The sequence below is a fragment of the Oryctolagus cuniculus genome, chromosome X (genome assembly GCF_964237555.1).
Source record: "Oryctolagus cuniculus chromosome X, mOryCun1.1, whole genome shotgun sequence".
NCBI lineage: Eukaryota > Metazoa > Chordata > Mammalia > Lagomorpha > Leporidae > Oryctolagus > Oryctolagus cuniculus.
The window spans coordinates 64,198,442-64,220,057 of record NC_091453.1 but is presented as its reverse complement, the minus strand read 5'-3'; the positions used below and the strand labels follow the sequence as shown (position 1 = coordinate 64,220,057).

Below are 21,616 nucleotides of genomic sequence, written 5' to 3'. Positions count from 1 at the left end.
AGTTGGTGTTTCTGGTTAAGACATAAAGCTTTTGGAGTTGAAGTATAGCTGTTCTTTATCTCTTCTTTAACTTTTCTGCTTACCAAAGAAGTGTCATTGTGATTATGTTTTTATAGCTTGCTTATATAATAGTAACTGCAAGTTATTCTTCTTAAAGTGTTTGTGTGTGTGTGTGTGTGTGTGTGTGGAGATTGACAGAGGGAGACATAGACTGATATATGCATTACTTAAACATATATATATATAATACATATATGTGTACATCTGGTAATATTTTAGAGAAACAGAATTTGCCACTTAAACTTTTAAACATTGTGTTTTGCAACACAATAGATATTTTCATATTATTGTCCACTTTGAAAGACGAATTGTCAGAAGCAGATAAATAGTTCCTTTCTTTGGAAATTTATCAAATATTTAATACTATCATGAAATGCATGTAGTGAGTCAAAGAAATTCTCCACCCTACTACTCCCATCTAACCAATACATCTGTATGAGAATTATGGAGCATATGTACTAGAACTATGAAAATAAAAAAGAAGTTGACTATACGCTCTTTGGATGAGCCTAATGAGAGTCAGGAATAAAGAAGCTAATCATTTATTGAATAATATTTATACCTGTCTGCATCTATACCTATACCTGTGGTTTATAATTCATTGAAACTGACAACCTATTGCATTGAGCAAACCTTTGCAAACTACATTTTCACATTTTAGCTACCATGCAAAAGCGTCTGAAGAAGGAGAAAAAAGCCAAGAGAAAACTGCAGGAAGCCTTGGAATTTGAATCTAAGCGCAGGGAGCAAGTAGAGCAGGCACTTAAACAAGCCACTACTAGTGACAACGGCCTGAGGATGTTGAAAGGTAAGGTAAAAAAAGTAAAAGCCAATGTTTAAAAAGAAGGAAAGAAAGAAAAAGAAGAAGAAAAGGATGGTGAAGAAGGGAACTGAATAAAGAAAGGAAGGAAGGAGGGAAGGAAGGAGGGAGACAGGGAGGGAGAGAGAGGGAGGGAGGGAGGCTGCTATGGTAGAATTAGAAAATCAATTTGAGGCCAAGTGTTTTAGATCATGAATTAAACCAGTCAAAATAATCCCTAGATGGGAGATACAAGTGGCCTAAAAATAACAGGAAATCCTGCTGACTTTTGCAGTAGAAACAGAATCATTGATAACCTTCCTGCATCTTGAATTGTTAGTGCTTTATGTCCATTCATATTAGACTATGCTGACATTTTCTGAACTCTGAATTAGTTATAGGACACTGATTCCTTTAATGAAAATTGCATCAGTGGTATGGTGCTTAATGAATGCCTGGTTGAGACAGAACATTCCAAGTAAATTCCTAGAAGTCCTGTGGGAAGAGATGACTACATCATGAAATATCTTAATTCCAAGGTTCTCGGATTCTATTTTAAATTCTGAACCCCATACTTCCTTTCATCTAACCCAGACAAATTTGAAGTAGAAATTCAAAAATGCCCACATGTGTGCATTCACCCACACATACACACACACACACGCGCGCAGATTGGTTTTATACAATGACTAGCTTTTGGAATTTAATCTGAAGAACACAATAGTAAAATATTTGCCTCTGGAGAAAATGCTACATAAAGACCACAAACCATAATGTTATTTTGGTCTATACATGCACTTAGCATAGAGATTATATCGTCATCAATCATATTTTACAAATGGAAAATAAACATAAGGATAAGGAACTTCCACTTTGGCAATTGTATCCACCATATTTTTTAAAAATTATTATTATTCTATAGTCTGGTGGTGTTAATCTGATAGTCTCAGGGCACTTTTATGGACAGGTTATTTTACTAGGATTTGTCTTCAGGGAATGAAACAAAGTAGCACTTGCCGCCTACTGGGAAATATATGCCCAATGGTATAATTCAGCTACTGTTGATATCCTACCTGTTACCATTAAAAACAAAAATATAAAAAGCAAAAATGCCACTGCAAATTTTGCATTATGTATAGCACCAAAGTATTGACTTACTGGAGTTTTCCCTTTAAGTGAAGTCAGGTGACACAGAATTGTACCTTAATCTTGAATGTCACTTCTTTCAGATACTGGAATTCCAGATATTGAAATTGAAAACAATGGTACCCCTCATGATAGTGCTGCTATGCAAGGTATAGTAAATAGTGTATTTCTTTCTGCAGACGCTTAATATGTGATCCCAGGGTTGGGTGGGGATAAGCGTCTATGTTGATATAGTTAATCCAAGTAAAATAAATCAGTTTCACTCCTTTCTTTGTGACATAGAAAGCAACTTGCCATTTTGTATTTATTGAGAAAAAATATGCTTAATATGGCTTTGAAAGGCCAGTATCACTATACAAACTTAGAGACTAATAATTTTTCATATACAATGTGAGCAAATTTCTTATGATTATCTGGTAAAAGGGTATACATTTATTTGTTAGGCAAAGTCTACAGCATATAAATGAGAGTGTAATTGTCTTTCAATAGTGTACAATGCCATGTACTTTTTTTTAACTTCACTGCTTTACTGTTTGTAAAAGCCACAAGTAGAATAATCATAAGCTATCAATATTTTAAAGTTGTTCTAGACAACATGCTCTATCAAACTTTGGATTTTTATGCTAATTTTAGAAACCACTTAAATATGGAAATAAGAACATATCTTATAATTCATAGTTTGTGAGATTCCCATAAATGCTTAGATCCTTTAAGATATTTAAAAGTAGTAGTTACAAAACAGATAAAGCAAATCAACATACACTCTTAATGGAGTGCAAAAACACCCCAAAATTAGAATTGAATTTGATCACTGCAAATTGTCCACTAAGATCCTTATGTAGTTGTCTTGCCTTTTATATGCAGGTTACATTTATTTTCACATTTATTGTGAAATATATCTCTAATTTAAAAAAAGACATTTTCATGAGAACACCTTTCCCTAATTTTGAAAACACAAAGTCAACCATGAATATATTGTTGGTTGGAGGTTTAACTAATCAGTAGTTTCCTACTGAATGATGACTGAATCTATATTAAGGCAACAGAAATGGATGCGACCAGAAGATCCATTTGGGTTCAACTCAGGATCACCATTTTATAAAGCATCTTCAGGAAATTTAGAAACCTCCCTTTTTGTAGCTTTGCAAATTCAGAAGACTGAGAGCTCATGGATTTTCTGGTCATGGCTAATTCTACTGCAGCAAGGCAGATCTAACTAATGCTTAGTTTTGTTTAGATGTGAAAGCATGCACTCTTGGATCATTCAATGATGCTTTTGCTGTTTCTTATAATTTTTTTTTTTTGCTTGCCTGCTTTCTTTCCTCATTTTATAGGCTGTGTCCATGTGAGCAAAGCCAATTTGAATGAGATTCAGTGTATGTACAATGAATTCACCACAGCTAAACTCATGAAGAAAGTCCTTGTGGTGTGGACCTGGTATTTGAGGTTTCCATCACATACTAGGTCCATGATAGAAATGAATAGCCTGAGGCATTTGATCTCTTCTGAATCAATAATGTAAAAATATAGATACAGTCTTTAAGGATCATTGAGCTTTATTGTGCCCTTGCTTTGAGTAGGATGTAAGTCAGTTTAGGAGTTGGAGAAGGAAATCAAAACCCTACCAATATATTTTACCTTTATTTTCCTTTAATCCTGTACCTGCAATTCATTGCTTATTTAATTTATATGATGTCTTCAGTTCACCTTAGTAACATAATTCCCAACTCTGAGATAAATACAAGCTTTTGTGTTGTCCTGAAGCTACTTCATTTCCATTCAACAGGTAACAAATGTATTCATGGGCAGTCAATAGGTGACATGGAGGAAAGCACATTCAGTCTCCATTTGGCTCCAAATTTTTTTATTTTGATGATGTTCACAAAGAATGACTTCTGCATATAAACTTGTGCTTAGGAAAGGACACATTTAATATTTGTTTTCACCAAACATACTTTTAATGAGGTTTAGTGTCTACTGGCAAACATAAGAAAATTAGATACATCTCTAAAAAGATTGAGATGGAACATGTTATAAAGCAAGAAAATTGAGTTTTATTATTCTATATTACAAATCAAATTGTCTAGTATTTGTGGTGAATATTGTCCATACAAGATAAAATATGATAGTTTAATAACTTCTTTTTCAAAATCTATGTTTAGATTACATTAAATAGTATTGTAGATAAATGTGACAAAAATGGAAAAGTACACATTCTCTTAGCACAACATGCAAGCACTGCAAATGATAAAACTCCCATCATCACTTTATGAAAAGCTAGAATGACTGTCTCGTGTTAATATGACAGTAGAATGACAACTTCCTATCAGAAAGAGGTTATTTTGAGCAACAATGATTTTTTTTTCTGTTAGCCAGTGGACGATGTGACTGAGAATATCATTAGGACTAATATTAAATTTAGTTCACCAAGTCAATCAGGTCAAATAATTGCCTAAAATAATCTAATCATTTTGTCATTTATTTGAGATGCTCAGAATTGAAAGATTACTTCTATACATATCCACAAATCTCAGAGAATATATAATACTTGGAAAATATGAAATGCAAGATTAACCATTATTTTGCCATTCTCTCTAATAATTTTTTTTTTTGTAGATGTTCTAGTTCTCTTTTGTGACTTATTTTGATAATGTTTTTACCTTTTTTTATCTCCCTTAATTTTCTGCTTTTTAACTAGTAAACTTATTATTTGTGAGGTCAGTTTATGCATGCTGATACACTGCCACTTTTTTTCAAAACTCACTTCTATCATAGCAAAGAATTCAGCATCAGTGAAGTCCCTTCTCTTCCCATTGTCAATAGTTCTGTTGGATAGCAATCCATCATTCACTTAGTGCTGTCCCTTTGAAATTCAATTAGTTCCACACATCTCTTGAATAGAATTTAAAGATTTGGAAAACGGTTATTTGTCCACCCTTAGAAAATAAAGTCATATTCAGTTTTATGGTAATCCCCACGTAGATTTAATATAGGCAAACTGCTCATGCACCAGGATTCTTATTCTCATATGTGTGTCATATATATATATATATATATATATATATATATATATATAATCTCTTCAGTTTAATTGTTTCTTTTATGGTTTGAATGTTGTTAAAAAAGACAAGATATCTATCATGTGTAGAGGACCTTTCAGTCAAAGGGTATCTCTAGTCCTTATGTTTTCTCAATCTGCCATAGCAATTCATCCTGATTGTTTTCAGGTGATCAAACAATGAATATACACTCTTTGCAATGGCTGTGTCCAGTGTCTCTGGAGGTGAAGGATTCATTGGAGCATGTACATGAATACAGTCTCATTCAGATTTCTGTAACTCAGTTGGGGGCCTGCAAGACAGCACATCAACCATCTTATCCACCAATCTCCTTTCACATAAAATAAACATACTGGGTGTCATTAAGTGCACCTTCAGATCAATGATTTTTGCAAATGACATTCAAGTGCCATTTGCGTAGTACATTTTTGCTGATAAAAGCAAATTAAATTAGCACAACTACAAGTGAGCTGATAAAAACTAAAACCGAACAGCAGTACCATTAGCTACCAAAGTAATATTTTCTCTTTACTGCGTTCTGCCATTTAGTTATTATCCTATTGGAAATCTAATTATAATCCTTTTACTCCCTAGTCAAACTTCACAGTTTTTGCAAGCTTAGCACTGACAAGTGATTTCATTACATTTGATTGCCCGCGCCCAGATTGACTTAACTTCACTTGGAGACCTAAAAGCCCTCTCAGTTTCTCAGATTCCCTGTTTGCACATTACTGCAACAGCTCCTTTAATTAATTAGCATGAACAGCAGTAACATGAACTGCTGAACAGAAAATAACATCATTTTATGATCGCAGGGAGACTTCTCCTTTTGCATGTTTATACCTTAGTTAACTTTTGTATGACTATATTTCATTGTTAGGGGCTCTGGTACAGTTGACAGTGCACGTTTCTTACATTTGTTAAAAATTGACATCATCATCTTAATAATAGGTAAAACAAACGCAGACTGTGAAGTTTCCAAACTTATAAAATAGACAACAGCCTTCATGAACTGACTTTATTGCCATAAATAGAATAATAAAAAAAGTTCTGGGGAAACAATATCATAAAGTACAAGGGCACAGTCACACAATGCTTTCATTTCTGCCACTGCATGTGTTTGGGTGAAAAACAAGCCAAGAAGAGAAAACAAAGAACCCTAGGAATTGCTTCTTACAAGCAGAATGTCAATCTCTGCAAATAATTTTTACTTTTGCCTACACGTTTGAAAAGATGCAAGATGCTTTGGCACTGGAATACCTTTTTCTTTTGATATTTTTCCATAAATATGATGAATTTTTTACATTTTTCCTGCTTTGTGATAGTAAGACACCACTACAAGTACAGGTTAAATCTAACCACTATGTCAAAGTAAACCAAAATTTGGTATAAAAGTAAACCTACTCAACCTTTCTTTCCTCTCTTAACCATTTGTGTTCAGAAAATGTGTTAGAGCTTATTCAGAATATAAAATGACCATCCGAAAATAGAAAATCAATTATTTCATCTATTCAGTGCCTGCTTAAGGTTCCAATGAAGATTTTAGATGCAAAGTGACTATAGTATTACTGGTCTCAAAGAGTAACAGATACAATTGTAATTTCTAAAATCCACTATATTTTACAACATAATTTACTATACCTAGATTATAATATAGAATATTATATATATACTTCCTATGCTGTGTATATGAATATGTATTTTCTTAGACATTCTTGCAAAATCTATTTGAACAGTGTCTATGCTTTCTTCACCTCTGAGACCTCCTTGTTATTTTTCCTCTTTGCTGCTTGCTTATTAATCTAGAACAATACTCCTCCCAAGAGCTTAAGATGCCATGGCAATATTTATTAAAAACAACTCTCTTTGAAATGGGATTGTGGTTGTAGTATTTGGGAAAACAGTAAGGAAAGTGATAGCAGAAGCATGAAAGGGGACAGGAAAAGATAAACCACATATCATTTCTTGCCAGAAATGCAATATGATAAGAACAATGAAAAGGAGAGCAGATATAATTTATCTAAAGGCTTTTCTACCAACTTCTATCACAGTATGCTCTCCATCTTCTTTCAGGGGGTTCACTAACTGCTTCTTTCCCTAACCTCATCAATTACTAATTTCTGTCCTCTTGATGTCTTGAACTGTGTGTGCAGATATACACAGACACTCTAATGTTCCCATTGCAAAGTGACAATATTCACTTGTAAAGTGGAGATACACAGCAAGTCAGACTAGAGGGGTTGTGGGATATGGGTCTTCTTAATAATTTCCTCTTAAATTCTGCCTTTGAGAGGAGGAGCCTTTAACAAACTACAGAAGCTTTTCTACAACTACCATCATTGAGTGGGAATAGTCTCGAGCATACATCCTACACAAAATGTCCCATTATCTTTCTCTGAAGCACCAATTATAATATTTTTTTCCTGTAGGATTCATTAGATGGCCTGAGTCATTTTAGTTCCTTCCTCGGGAAGAATTTGTCTTAGTGTCTTCACCCTGCACACCATTTTTCTCTTAATGAGTGGTACTTCCCAGACTATGTTATGCTTCTCTGCTGTGAAATACCTGACAGACAATAGTACAAACTTTTAGTCTAGCTTTTTCTTAGGAGGATATGAGAGCTTTCTTTGCTTGATCATTTAGGGCCTTGTTGTCAAGGGGTGGCTTGCACCACTTACTTGCATTGTTAACAGAATTATTTGCAGTGACTGAACGCTGTCACACTAATTATTGATGATAGCATAACAGCTCATGTACAGAACTAAGATTTAATGATTCCATCTACATCTCACATTACAGATGAAATGGCAAGACAAGATGTGTTGTACTGCTGGACAGCATTTTGAGTCTACATGAATGATTCATTAATTAGCAGGTCTTTCTTAAAATTATAATCTAGAAAAGGTTGTTTAAACTAACTCTGATCTACTGCTTGGCCTGTTGCTTTACGCCACATACACTCTACTTGTAATAAGATTGTTTAGGTTTGGAATTTACCCTATCCCACCCCTGAGCCTTGAGGGACATGCAAAAGGAAAAGTCTGTCACTGATTAAAAGTTGAAGATTTATATTTTCTCTTTCACATCTGTGTTTAAATAAAAAAATATAGCATAGTCATGGAAGGTTCTAATCATATGTCTTCATTGTTACATTGCCTTTAAAAACTTTAAATTATTATACTGATGACACATGAATGCACAGTGATTGTGTGTTAAGAGGCTTATATTCCTTGGAGTCATGAATTAATAGTCCAAATCTGGAGTAGTGAAATAATAATAAATAATAACTTGCATATTTACAGCCTAATAAACTTTGTGTCCTTCTTAATTCAAATATCCGCGAGCAGGATTATCCTGTGTGGTATTCCAGAAAGGTGTGATTAGCCTCAGTTTTCTAAATGTGGAAATAACCCCAGAGAAGTTAATTTGCTGCTATTGATAGTGAGAACTAAGAGACAGGACAATTCTAACTCTCTCACTACAATTCATTATGAGTCCATGCCTGTGAAATCTCATGGCATTTCTCATGTATATGCATGTTTAGAGTGGATCCTGACATTGTCAGTACTCCATAAATGCTAGTTTTCATCCAGTAACCTATCCCTTGTATATCTTCCCTGCTGTAAAGTAGAATTCAAGTACTTCTAAAGCTGTTAATGTGACTTAAAAGTTGTAGGCATATGTACTGGACATGTGCTTTTATTGTCATTTTATAACTGGTATATGGCAGGCACAATGAAATGGCAGGAAAAGCACTGGTCTAGTAGTCAGGGTTTCTCAGTTACTAGCACACTGACTCATTTACAAACCTTGAGAAGTTATTCAAACTGTCTGCCTTAATTTTAGTAGCTATCATAATATTTGCCTGATCTTTCACATCAATAAGTTAGGTCTAAATTCTCTAACAAGTATGTTAAGTACACACTATTATTACTATTCCATATAAAATACACATGAGGTTGACTTTTGTGTTTACAAATGTGGAGTTCAGTAGAGATAAAATATTTGGCATATAATTGACATGTAAAACTTGCTTTCAAACAAGTGCTCCTCAGTACTTATATAGTTATAATAAATATATGTTTTTGTCCCTATATGATGATAGATTCATGCCCCTCCGTTTTTAGAATCTGCCTTCCAAGAACTAGATATTCAGTAAGGGGAAAGGGTGTATTAAATAATTAATTCACAAAACCAATGTGAGTTAAAAGTGAAAAGAGAAGTTGATACTCCTTTATGATACTATTTTCAAAGAAAGAAACAACTTGTCTTTATTTTGAAACAATTATGTTAGACTATTGTAGGGCCAATAAGGTCAAGTAAGAGATTTATTTATGTACTTGAAAAGCAGTTACAGAGTTGGAGGGTGGGAGGAGAGAGAGAGAGAGCAAGCTTCCATTCCCTGGTTCACTCTTCCAATGTCCGTAATGGCTGGGGTTGGGCCAGGTGGAAGCCTGGAGGCCCTGACCCCATCAGGGACTCCCACTTGGGTGACTGAGGCACAAGCACTTGGGCCATCTTCCACTGCCTTCCCAGGCTGATTAGCAGGAAACCAGACTGGAATTAGGCAGCCGAGACTTGAGCTTGCATTCATGGGATGCTGGTGTTGCAGGTAATGCCTTACCCACTGTGACACAAAGTGAGCCCTCAAGTTTAAGACACTTCTGTTTTTTATGAAAGTGTCACATTCTAAAAAGAAGCGCTAGGATCCTCTGAAAATATAACTCCAAAATAATGCTCTTCTCTGAACAAAGAGGTATCAAATGCCATACAATTTCATTATCTGCCTCTAGCTTTCATTGCTGTACTTCTCCTATTTTCGTATTGATACTCCTATATTGATATACTATATTGTATTATATAATATATTATAATATATATTACATTCTATATATATTTTTTTTTTGACAGGCAGAGTGGATAGTGAGAGAGAGAGAGACAGAGAGAAAGGTCTTCCTTTTGCCATTGGTTCACCCTCCAATGGCCGCCACGGCTGGTGCGCTGCGGCCGGCGCACTGTGCTGATCCGAAGCCAGGAGCCAGGTGCTTCTCCTGGTCTCCCATGGGGTGCAGGGCCCAAGCACTTGGGCCATCCTCCACTGCACTCCCCGGCCACAGCAGAGAGCTGACCTGGAAGAGGGGCAACCAGGACAGAATCCGGCGCCCCAACCAGGACTAGAACCCGGTGTGCCGGCGCCACTAAGTGGAGGATTAGCCTATTGAGCCACGGTGCTGGCAACATTCTATATTAATATATTATACTTCTATATTTTTCCTTTAACAGTAAGAACTAACTGGACCCTAAACTTATCTCATTATATTGCTTATTTGATTTAAGAAAGTCATGTTCTTAACATTTCCACAACTGAAGTAGAGTTTATGAAATTAACTCTACTTTTAATTTACATTGAACCTAAGACAGAAGTGGAGTGTTAACCAGCACATCATTTTCATCATTAGGAAGATGTGATGTGCTAGGGGTGATCTAACTTGTTGCCAAATAATATAGTGCTCATTTGAAAATTAGAAACTAGTTAAACAACTTAAAGTGTGGAAAATACTATCTAACTAGAGAATTCAAATGTTTCCAGTAGTCCAAAAATAAGTTTAATAACCCAAAACAAAGGATTGACTACCTAGAGTCTGCCTGCCCTGAGATCTATTATTTCTTAAGGATGCCATATTGTTTATATAAGTGATCAAGAGTTGACTTGGAAAAAAGCTTGAACCCTGAGTAGGAAAAATCGTAAGTAAATTTTATTGAAGACAGAAATTAAAACTCAAAAAAGAAGCATCATAGACACACTTTATGGTAGCTTTTAAAAAATGAAAAGTGAGCAGGTACTTTCAAATTGCCATTCCTTAAGGAAAGAAATCTCATCTTGAGGGAAAATTGCAACCATTAACAAAGATTTTGATTCTTAGAAAATAGTGTGGGTCTTTACTCATGTTTTGGACTCCAGAGGAAAAAGGAACACTTCCTAAATGCCTTGGTAAGCTAGTCATGCATTTCACTGCAAGTTGTAAAGCAGTAGAACATGCACAAGGGGCTCATAAGTGTATTTTAGAGTTAGGGAATATCATTTACACCATTTTTATATTGTCAATATCACCTCCAGATAATAAGATTAAGCTTTAAGCTACTGTAAATCTACAGGTTTGCTCACCTTTGTATAATATCATTTTTAATAGAATGAAACTCACATAAATGAATATTTGATTGAGATAAACCTAATAAAATGATGCACTTATTACACAGGATTTATTGAAATCTAGAACAGATACAAAATGATACAGAGAGTTTGATTTTTCAGTGAAGTGCATTGAGTAGATTTTGGGTTTTCTTTGTTGGAATGAAATTTTGACCAGGTCTTATTGTTTTTTCTGTGCAGCCTGAACACTGATGCCGGAACTCCAACTGATCATAGGCACGAATAGGGTGCTGTAGCAGTTACCTGCTTATCTAGTGTTGTAATTCTTTAGAATTCATACTTAAATTCTTAAACTATGGAACCTTCAATTACTATTTGTTCATTACTGATAAATAGAACCTTGCACGTACAGGGAAAATGTGCTAGAGAATGGACTTCACAAATTTTTAGGGGTTAATCATAATGATGGCTGAACATGATACTTTACACTTCTTTAACCCCTTTCTTTCATAGTGTTTCACAAACATTATCACATTAATCCACACAGCATCCTAGTGGGGTAAGTAGGAGGAAGACATGTTAAGATTTCTAAATGCCCGTAGAGAGAAATTAAAATGCCGGCACAACCACTTTAAGCTGTGGTTGCTATGAAGTAGCTTTATATTTGTCTGACCTGGAGTTTAACAGCAATTATATCAGGAGGTAATTCATTTGTGTGAATGATCAATATTTGTTATCACTGCTTTTGAGCTCACCTCTCTAAAGGAAACACTTTGCCTGTAATGTTCTCTATGGAAATATAGGCAGCTCTAGTTTCTAGATTATACCACATCTAGTTTTCTCCTTGAACTATTGATGGTGGAGCAAGTAGGTTAACCCCTTTCTACTAGCACATTTCCATACCTGTAAGAAGACAATGCCAAAAGCAGATATCTAAGGTACTTAAAATTTTATTCTCTTCTCCCTTTCCCTGACTTGTTTCCTGTTTATTAACCTATCAGCAAGCAAAAGAGTGAAAAATCTAGAGATATAAGGAGGGAGAAAGACATCTGGGAATTTTTCACTGTTCACCCTCTGGACTAGACCTGGCTAACTGCCTAACATGGTCAAGCAATTAGGACCAAGTGGGTCATTTCACTTGCACTGCCTAGGAAATGGCTTCAAATGTGTTCAAATGTTTACTTAATAAAGACCTAGCCATAGGCTGATGGCAGAACCTGTCGCCATCATTTTCATGCCACCTAAGAATTCAATAGAGCAGTATGCTAGTGTGCTAAGTGGTACTCTAATGATCAGAAAGATTTAATGCTCCTGCTAAAATGTCCACCTCTTACAAACCAAAACCTAATCCATGTATTATATTTGCATCTCCCCTGGAATTAAATTCCAATGTGACAAAACACTTCACTTGTCTTATGCAAAAGGTCAAGGGAGTTTTTATCCACCATCAGATAATCAGTACCCTATGGTAGAACATTCAATTCCTGATGGAATGGCCACTGAGTTTACACACTTTTTAAATATTACATTAGTTCATATCAGTGTGACATTTCAGTCATTTACGCTCTGAAGGAATTTCTTCTAAGGCACAGTTGGCTTCCAGTGCTTTCCATGGACTCTAGAAGGTCTGCTTATGTAGAATAGGTGTGCTGGTTTAGCTCAATTTGATGAAATGACGCCAAATAAGAAATGGTTGAGGAGAAGGACTGAGGCAAGTCAAATCAAAAATTTTACTAATATCAAATATTGAACTGAATAGCAATGAAGTTTGACTAAAAATATAACATCCAAAATGTCTCCTCATTATATAGTCAAACAGCATATATTAAATGATGGAGAAACTGAACAACATTTTCAGATGAACTCACTTAAAAAGAAATTAGTGTGTTTACAAATAGATATGATTGACTTACTTTGATTGAACTTTATGGGGTCTTCATGAGTTTTCTTCTGATCTTTTCTCATATATCTGCCTTCTTTATAACACATGATTCCTAGCTATTATGATTCATAAGGTTCAGATAGACCACAGAAGGCAAGCCTCACACTTAATGGAGTTTGAAGCAGCCAGTTGTAGCCCTTGTAAGATAAGTCTGTTGATGAACAGAGGGTCTCCTGTGTGGAAGGGGTCACGTCAGCCTTCTGTTCCATAGTACATGCCCATGTCAGTCAGTGTTGTGTAAAGGGAATGACCACATGGGTCTGTATTTTTACTTAAGAAATGATGATAGATATCTATAGATATCTATCTATATAGATATACCAAATTCCCACTTTACTCATCTGATAAATGTTAAAGCAATAAATTCTATCAGTTCTCCCCAAATGTCAGACTGTGTCCCTCCTTGTAAGTTCCCAAGATCCCTGACATTCCTCCAGAGCAGCTTTGTTCCTTGCTCTTCCTGATCTTTAATCATGTTTACATCCAGAATGCATATGAAATCATCTCTGTTTGGAGCTCAAGTACAAACACTCTTAAAAACATGAAACATTCAATTACTAATTAGCTGTTTCCTGTTCCTAATGAAGTTAGCACACCAAGTATGGATTAAAATTCAGCTACTGCTCCCCTCTGTTTATGGTTCCAGATGTTTTTGTTTTATCTAGGAGTTTACTTTGACAGCTACAACTAAATGATAAATCACTCATATTATAGCTGAAATGCATTTTGAAATTGAAATGTGGCAAACTTTGAGATCACTTCCCTGACCAGTGTCAGTTAGCAGGTCAATACTGGTTCCTTCCTTATGATTGTTCAGCATTGGCGTAGGTAAAGCACTATTGGAGTATGTGTCAACATTATACAGCATACTATACAGGCGTTTAATTTGCTACTATCCTCAAAATTCGGAGAAAAAATTTTACTACTCTGAAATCTCAAATTATTGTATTCTAGCTACAAAACTTGACTCAATTAATACTGTCTTCTTCTTGCTAGTCTAGTTTTTCTTTGGCTGTCCGAGCTGAGCTGCTGTGGAAACTGTCCCTCATAGGCCTTGTAAGCAGGCACAATTATTGAAGGGTGTAGGCCGATGTTTGTCTCTTAATAAAGACAAGAATTATACATAATAAAAGAGGGAATTTTTTCGGAATCTACATTTTTCTAAAGGATAAACATCCTTTGCCATTCATTACTGTGTTTCTGTACAATTTTAAGGGGGTATTCTTTGTTTTGTTATTGCTTTCAAGTTTGTAAAGTTCACAGTTTGTATTGCATGATTTAAGCTTTAGCTATATTGTATAAATTTCAATCCTGGTAAATGGTTATTTGTAATTTGATGTTAAGGGCTTTCCTTTGACATTTAGACTGTGTATACAAATGATAAGGTAGACTGCAGAACTGAGCTACTACCTGGTCAATTTCATCAGAGTAGATATTCCAAGACTCCACAAAGGAGTCTGAGAAATTCTCTAGGGTGACAGATTATCAGACACTTGCTAAGAACTCAAGTTCTGTTTTCTTTTGGTCCCTAGAAAACCTCAGGTGAATTCCATGGGCTCCTTGGCAAACTGTCTGGTTGACATCTATTGAAATCTGGCCATCCAGCTAGTCTAACACTGACCTAAACTCTTTCACTCTTCTATCAACCTTATTACCTCTTAATTTTTGGTTATGAGATATTATTCAGAAAGTTCCACTGACTCTCCATGATTCCTTCTATCCAGAAAGAACAAGCATTTAAAAATATTCACAAAGTTAAAAAGGTATATACTTTCCTTCTGACAATGCTAAGCTTTGGCTAAACTGAGCTAATATTTTAGTTTAGCATATCAGTCCTCCAAAGATAATGTACTCTCTCTTTATATATAAAGATAATTGAATCACAACCATGATCTTTAAGTGTACCTCAAGCACAGGTGATGGATTTGGAATGAGTCATCCATACTTTATTTCCTACTTTTACTTTTATAAGCAAAGGCCGATTTTGCGATGCAGCTAGATACAAACCCAGGTCATCAACTCTTGGTATGACAAAGAGCAATTTTAGACAAAGAGAGATAAAATTGTTTTTTTAAAAAAGCTTTCCAACTATAACTTTTACCCATACCAATCTAATAAAATTGGCTTGGATTCTTTTAATTACCAACATTCAAATGGATACTGGTTTAATCAATTACCATGGTTGAAATGATAGTCTGAGCTAGTCTCCCTTCATGCAGTATACACAGTCTCAAAGTTAACCTGGGGATAGGAAGTTCTAAATGTATAAAGCTTTCATTATCTTAGATCACAATCAGATACCCTTTTCCCCCTAATTTGGTGAACCATAGGGAATTCAAATGTGCCATTATGTACAAAAGGAAACTGTAATATAGATCCCTATAGACATTGCAACATAGTTCAGGAAAAGAGTATCCATCTTCAATATCTTCAGTGCTGGAGAAAGAACAGAAGCTGTGGCATGAAACTTGAAGGATCTTTGAAAACTGACACATTGATGTATCGAAATGTTGAGAAATGTTAAATTTTATCAATACAAAATCAAGCCTGTTACATCAGATCATTTTAGGTTCCTGAAGATAGAAGATTTAGTATTTTAAGCACATATCACCATTGTTCCTCAGAAGAACTAACTTGTTCTCTTTTTTTTAAAGGAGGTAACTATTACTGTTTAGCAATGGCACAACAGTTTTATTCGGCCTGAAAGGTCCTCGCTGGCTTTACATAAATGAAGATGCTTGTGAATCCAGTTTATCTCTGAAACTATTCAACATGAAGTTATTTCAATTGTCTTGATCAGCAAAGCTTTGTTTACTGAAGCAGCTATTTAATCTATGTTATGTTTTTAAAAGGAACATGTGTATACTTTAAAAGCAATGATGTAAACTTTGTCCTCACATTAGATTGACCAATTTAAAAATATGAGCTAAATCTTAATGGCAAAAGTAACTTGACCATATTTGATGCTTTTCTATGCTCATTTAAGCTTGGCTTTTTGTCTTTTAGGGGAAAAAATCAGTAGTGTGTTAGAGACTAGAAACTTATATGTATGGTTTTTCCTGTTTTACCATATATTAAGTTAAAGTATACCTTTGTTTAAAATGTACTTGCTAAACTTCAGTATAAATAAAAGCATTTTGACTTTGTCAATTGTCATTGAGTTTTTATTTCCAAATTGCCAACTGCAGACACTGAAACAGAGTTAGCGCAAATCAAAATTTAGGAACTTGGAAGTTGTTTGCAAGGCTTCTTTTAGTTTTGTTACTTGTAAATGAATATGAACATGCATGTCATTTCAATTCAACTGTTAAAACAGGCCAATATTCTTGTCTTCACTGTTCTGTTGACTCATACTGGATTTCCTTTTTGTGGCTGGTTGTGCTTACTGAACCTATTTCCAGGAGAAAGGTTTACACACTGGGAAGCAGGAAAAATATGGTGAATCAAGAACTAGAAAATCATTTTTGAATATCTATATTTTCAAAAACATTTCTTGTATTAACCCTGTTTGGTGGAGAACAAAAAGCAATGTAAGGAGTTATGTCTACTCTGGTCCTCCAAATTCCAGGTTTCTCTGTACGTCCCAGTGAAAAACTAAAATCAATCATAGCCCTTCCCTGGAGCTCATCCAAGTTCTTGTTCACTAGGAAATCTCCTGTACAGTGGCAATGCAACTTCTACTCATGACCTGTGTTGTGAAACATGTTGTATCACACAGTACTTCTGTCTGGCCATCCAATGCTATAGATCTCCAAGTTTGGAACCATGTTGCTACTTACAGATGTTATTCTCACCATCATCTCCTCATTATTCTCATTTATGGAAGTCTTGAGAGTCTTGAAAGGACTTCAAGCTCTTTCTCTTCTGTTGAGAAAAATTCTCAAGGGATTTTCCTGGCTAAACAGGCTTGCTCTGATAGTATACCAAAACACCACCAACATAAGAATACAAAAGGCAGGGTCCCCACAGTCTATCGTATGAAATGCAGATGTGCTTTATTTAAGGGTTAATGTAATGATCAAGTGAAGCCTATGTCATTAGCTACTCAGCTCCTAGAGGGTGAGGTACCTAATATTGCCTGTGGTTTAATGTCTTCAGATGGCAGTCATCTGCCCTAGCTCAACATCATTGCATGCAATTTGTTTCTGGGTCCTGTGGGTGGTTGGGACTTCTGGGGAGGAAGCAACCATAGGAATTTCCTGATTATTTGGAGCCTACTTCATTGGCCCACCTGGAGACTCACTTGGGAAAGTACTGAAATAGCAGCTCACCTTGCACTTCTGTTTCCTGGGATCCGGTTGTTTGCCATTTCAATACAAAGCCTTGAAAACCTATCATGGCACCCCCTCCCCATCACCCACATCCTCATACATACAAGAAACAGTATTAGGAAAGGAAATTGGGGGACTGCGGATGACTGTTAGGCAGAGTGGTTAAGCTACTACCTGGGACACCCATATCCTGTGTTGGAGTGTCTAGGTTTGAGTATTGGCGCCACTCCAAATTCTAGCTTCCTGCTCATGCATATCTTGGGAGACAGCAAGTGATGATGACTCAAGTACTTTGGTTCTTGTGACCCATGTGGGAGACCTGGACTGAAATATCTGGCTGCTGGACCAGTCCTGGCTGTTGCAGGCATTTGGGGGCATGAACCAGTAGACAGGAGATATCTTCCTCTCTTTATCTCTCTGTCTTTTTATCTATGTATTTCTACCTTTAAAATAGATAAAAAAGAACAGGGTACAGGAAAGGATTTTCTTTGTTGCAGGGAAGTAGTTTAATTGTATATCAATTCTTATGTATAAACATTTTTCTAGGGTTAGGTGGATATATGTTACATTATTTATATTATTTTTGAGAAAGTTCAGTTTACATTCATCCTGAGAGTGTGGCAACAGGAGGTGGATTGGCCTCATGCAAATTACAAGGTCCCTACTTCCTTAATTTTGCTACATGTAGAGTAGTGGTACGGAAACACAGGTTCCCCCACTACCAGTCATAATCATGAAACTGCCATCTATAAATAAAATCTTAGTATAATTTGTGTCCTGGTAAAAAATTTCAAGTCATCTAACCTATTTGGGATATATTCAATTATTGCTGTATTTTCCCAATGTATGTCATTCATGTAATGCCATTCATATATATTGCTATTGCTGTTTTTCCCAATATATGTGATTCATGTAATGTCATTCATATATATTGCCATTCATGTATAAGGGTCATTCATGTATAAAGGAACCCCAGTGGATTTTGTCATGAAGACATTTCTCCCCCAGCAAATACCAATGTTGTGGCTGCTTATTCGGGAAAAATCTGTGTCTGTGGATGATGTTCCAAAAATAATTTAAAGTAGAATCTGAGATTAGGAAGTGGGTGAGAGTATCTTTGGAGATTATCAAAATCTGGTATCTTGTAGGTAGGCCAGCAATTACTATTGGAAAAAATGGAATGCAAATAAACTACTACATTTTTTGGACAGCAGTCAGTATTATCAAGATCAAAACTGACATTGAACCAAAAATGTTGCCACTTCAACTTGAAATTGGAGGAAAACTACACCAAATCACACACACACACACACACACACACACAGCTAAGTGACTTCCTCATTTAAAGTTATAGAAATATATCAAATGTTACAAACAGTGGAAAATGAATCAGCATCTTCTTAATCCCTGTTTGCACCCATGTGCATGCACATACAGTACATATGCATGCAAAAGACTTCTGTTTTGTTTTTGTTTTTGTGTTTTTTTTTTTTAGATTTCTATTTATTTATTTGACAGGTAGAATTACAGACAGTGAGAGAGAGACAGGGAGAAAGGTCTTCCTTCCGTTGGTTCACTCCCCAAATGGCCGCAACAGATGGAGCTGTGTCGATCAGAAGCCAGAAGCTAGGTGCCCCTTCCTGGTCTGCCTCGCTGGTGCAGGGGCCAAAGCACTTGGGCCATGCTCCACTGATTTCCCAGGCCACAGCAGAGAGCTGGATTGGAAGAGGAGCAACCGGGACTAGAACCGGTGTCCATATGGGATGCTGGTGCTGCAGGCAGAGGATTAACCTAGTGCACCATGGCGCCAGCTCCTTGTTTTGTTTTTGTTTTTGTCAACAAATTACCAAAATCAAATATGAACATTTTTCCATTTCACCTGAGTCAAATATCTCTTGGAACATATAAGCAACTAAATTATTAGATGGAAAATGAAAGTCAGGCATGAAGACAGTTGGATGTCTCTTGAAGAGAGGATAGTCATTTTGAATAAAAAAATGCCTTGAAGATGATAATTCTGAATCTCAATTCATTCGTTATTTAAGTAAAAATTCCCCTCACTCAGTCCTACACTGATCATATAAGATTTTCTCTTTTTACACTTTTGTTAACTTTTATTTAATGAATATAAATTTCCAAAGTACGGCTTATGGATTACAATGGCTTCCCCCCCATAACGTCCCTCCCACCCGCAACCCTCCCCTTTCCCACTCCCTCTCCACTTCCACTCACATGAGGATTCATTTTCGATTCTCTTTATATACAGAAGATCAGTTTAGCATACATTAAGTAAAGATTTCAACAGTTTCCTCCCACACAGAAATATAAAGTGAAAAATAATAGATGATTTTTCAAATGATGATGAAATCAGATCAGACCTATTGTCAGGTTTAATCCCAGTGAGAGTCAAGTTGGGAATTGATAATTTCTTCTTTTTTTTTTTTTTTTACAGAAGATCAGTTTAGTATACATTAAGTAAAGATTTCAACAGTTTGCACCCCCATAGAAACACAAAGTGAAATATACTGTTTGAGTACTCGTTACAGCATTAAGCCTCAATGTACAACACATTAAGGACAGAGATCCTACATGAGGAGTAAGTGCACAGTGACTCCTGTTGTTGACTTTACAAATTGACACTCCTGTTTATGGCATCAGTAATCTCCCTAGGCTCTTGTCATGAGTTTCCAAGGCTATGGAAGCCCCTTGAGTTCTCCGACTCTTATCTTGTTTAGACAAGGTCATAGTCAAAGTGGAGGTTCTCTCCTCCCTTCAGAGAAAGGTACCTCCTTCTTTGAAGACCTGTTCTTTCCACTGGGATATCACTCACAGAGATCTTTCATTTAGTTTTTTTTTTTTTTTCTGGAGTGTCTTGGCTTTTCATGCCTGAAATACTCTCATGGGCTTTTCAGCCAGATCGGAATGCCTTTAGGGCTGATTCTGAGGCCAGAGTGCTGTTTAGGACATCCGCCATTCTATGAGTCTGCTGAGTATCTCGCTTCCCATGTTGGATCACTCTCCCCTTTATTTATTCTATCGGTTAGTATTAGCAGGCACTAGACTTGTTTATGTGCTCCCTTTGACTCTTAGTCCTTTCATTATGATCAATTGTGAACTGAAATTGATCACTTGGACTAGTGTGATGGCATTGGTACATGCCACCTTGATGGGATTAAATTGGAGTCCCCTGGTATGTTTCTAACTCTACCATTTGGGGCAAGTCAGCTTGAGCATGTCCCAAATTGTACATCTCTTCCCTCCCTTATTCCCACTCTTATGTTTAACAGGGATCACATTTCAGTTAAATTTCAACACTTAAGAATAACTGTGTATTAATTACAGAATTAAACCAGTCATATTAAGTAGAACAGACAAAAAAAAAAAAACTACTAAGAGGGATAATGTATTAAGTTGTTCATTAACAGTGAGGGCTATGCTGATCAAGTCACCGTTTCTCATAGTGTCGATTTCACTTCAACAGGTTTCTTTTTTGGTGTTCAGTCAGTTGTCACCGATCAGGGAGAACATATGGTATTTGTCCCTTTGGGACTGGCTTACTTCACTCAGCATGATGTGTTCCAGATTCCTCCATTTTGTTGCAAATGACTGGATCAGTTACCTTCCATTCGTTCTTTAAAGGTTCTAAGATTAAATGGAGTGATAGAACAGAAAACCTAGACCTAGGAAACTTGTTTTAAGTTTTGATAGATTAACTTCATAGGATACAAAAGCTCCAGAAATGTAAATGTACTTATGTAACAATGGGAAGGCTGGCTAGGATATGAGTATCTTTGAAATTTATCTATGCACCATGGGCAGTTTCCCTCATATATCCAAAGGACGCAGCTACAATAACCAAAAATGCAACTGAACCCAACTAGTGAACTTTTTAGGGCATGCCATGATGTTTCATTATATTCTGACAAGGTGGATATTATTCACCTTTGGACAATTTTTTGATGAGGTAAATCCATAATTTGAAGGATAAATTTATGATAAAAATCATTGTAAATCTTGCCTCTTGGTTGCCATATTTCTTTTCCATTACTATAGCAAAATATTTGAGGATAGATAGCTTATAAAGAAAAGAGGGTGGGCTGGCATTGTGGTACAGTGGATAGAGCTACCAGCTGCGATTCCAGCATCCCATATGATCACTAGTTCATGTCCCAGCTGCTCCACTTCTGA

General features: G+C 35.9%; 1 protein-coding gene across 3 annotated transcripts in view; it reads left to right on the top strand.

The window, feature by feature from the left end:
- The window catches only part of DACH2 (dachshund family transcription factor 2), a 573,909-nt gene extending 557,602 nt beyond the window's left edge, over positions 1-16,307 (top strand). For 2 of the 3 annotated variants that reach the window (XM_002720253.5, XM_017349997.3), the window contains exons 11-13: positions 722-868; positions 2,089-2,154; positions 15,812-16,307. In XM_002720253.5, coding sequence (XP_002720299.2) covers positions 722-868; positions 2,089-2,154; positions 15,812-15,861 — 263 coding nt within the window. In that variant the 3' untranslated portion in view covers positions 15,862-16,307. Of the gene's footprint in view, positions 1-721; positions 869-2,088; positions 2,155-11,455 lie in introns of all 3 variants that reach the window. The other variant, XM_017349998.3, reaches the window with a different exon arrangement.
- Positions 16,308-21,616: the final 5,309 nt, after the last annotated feature.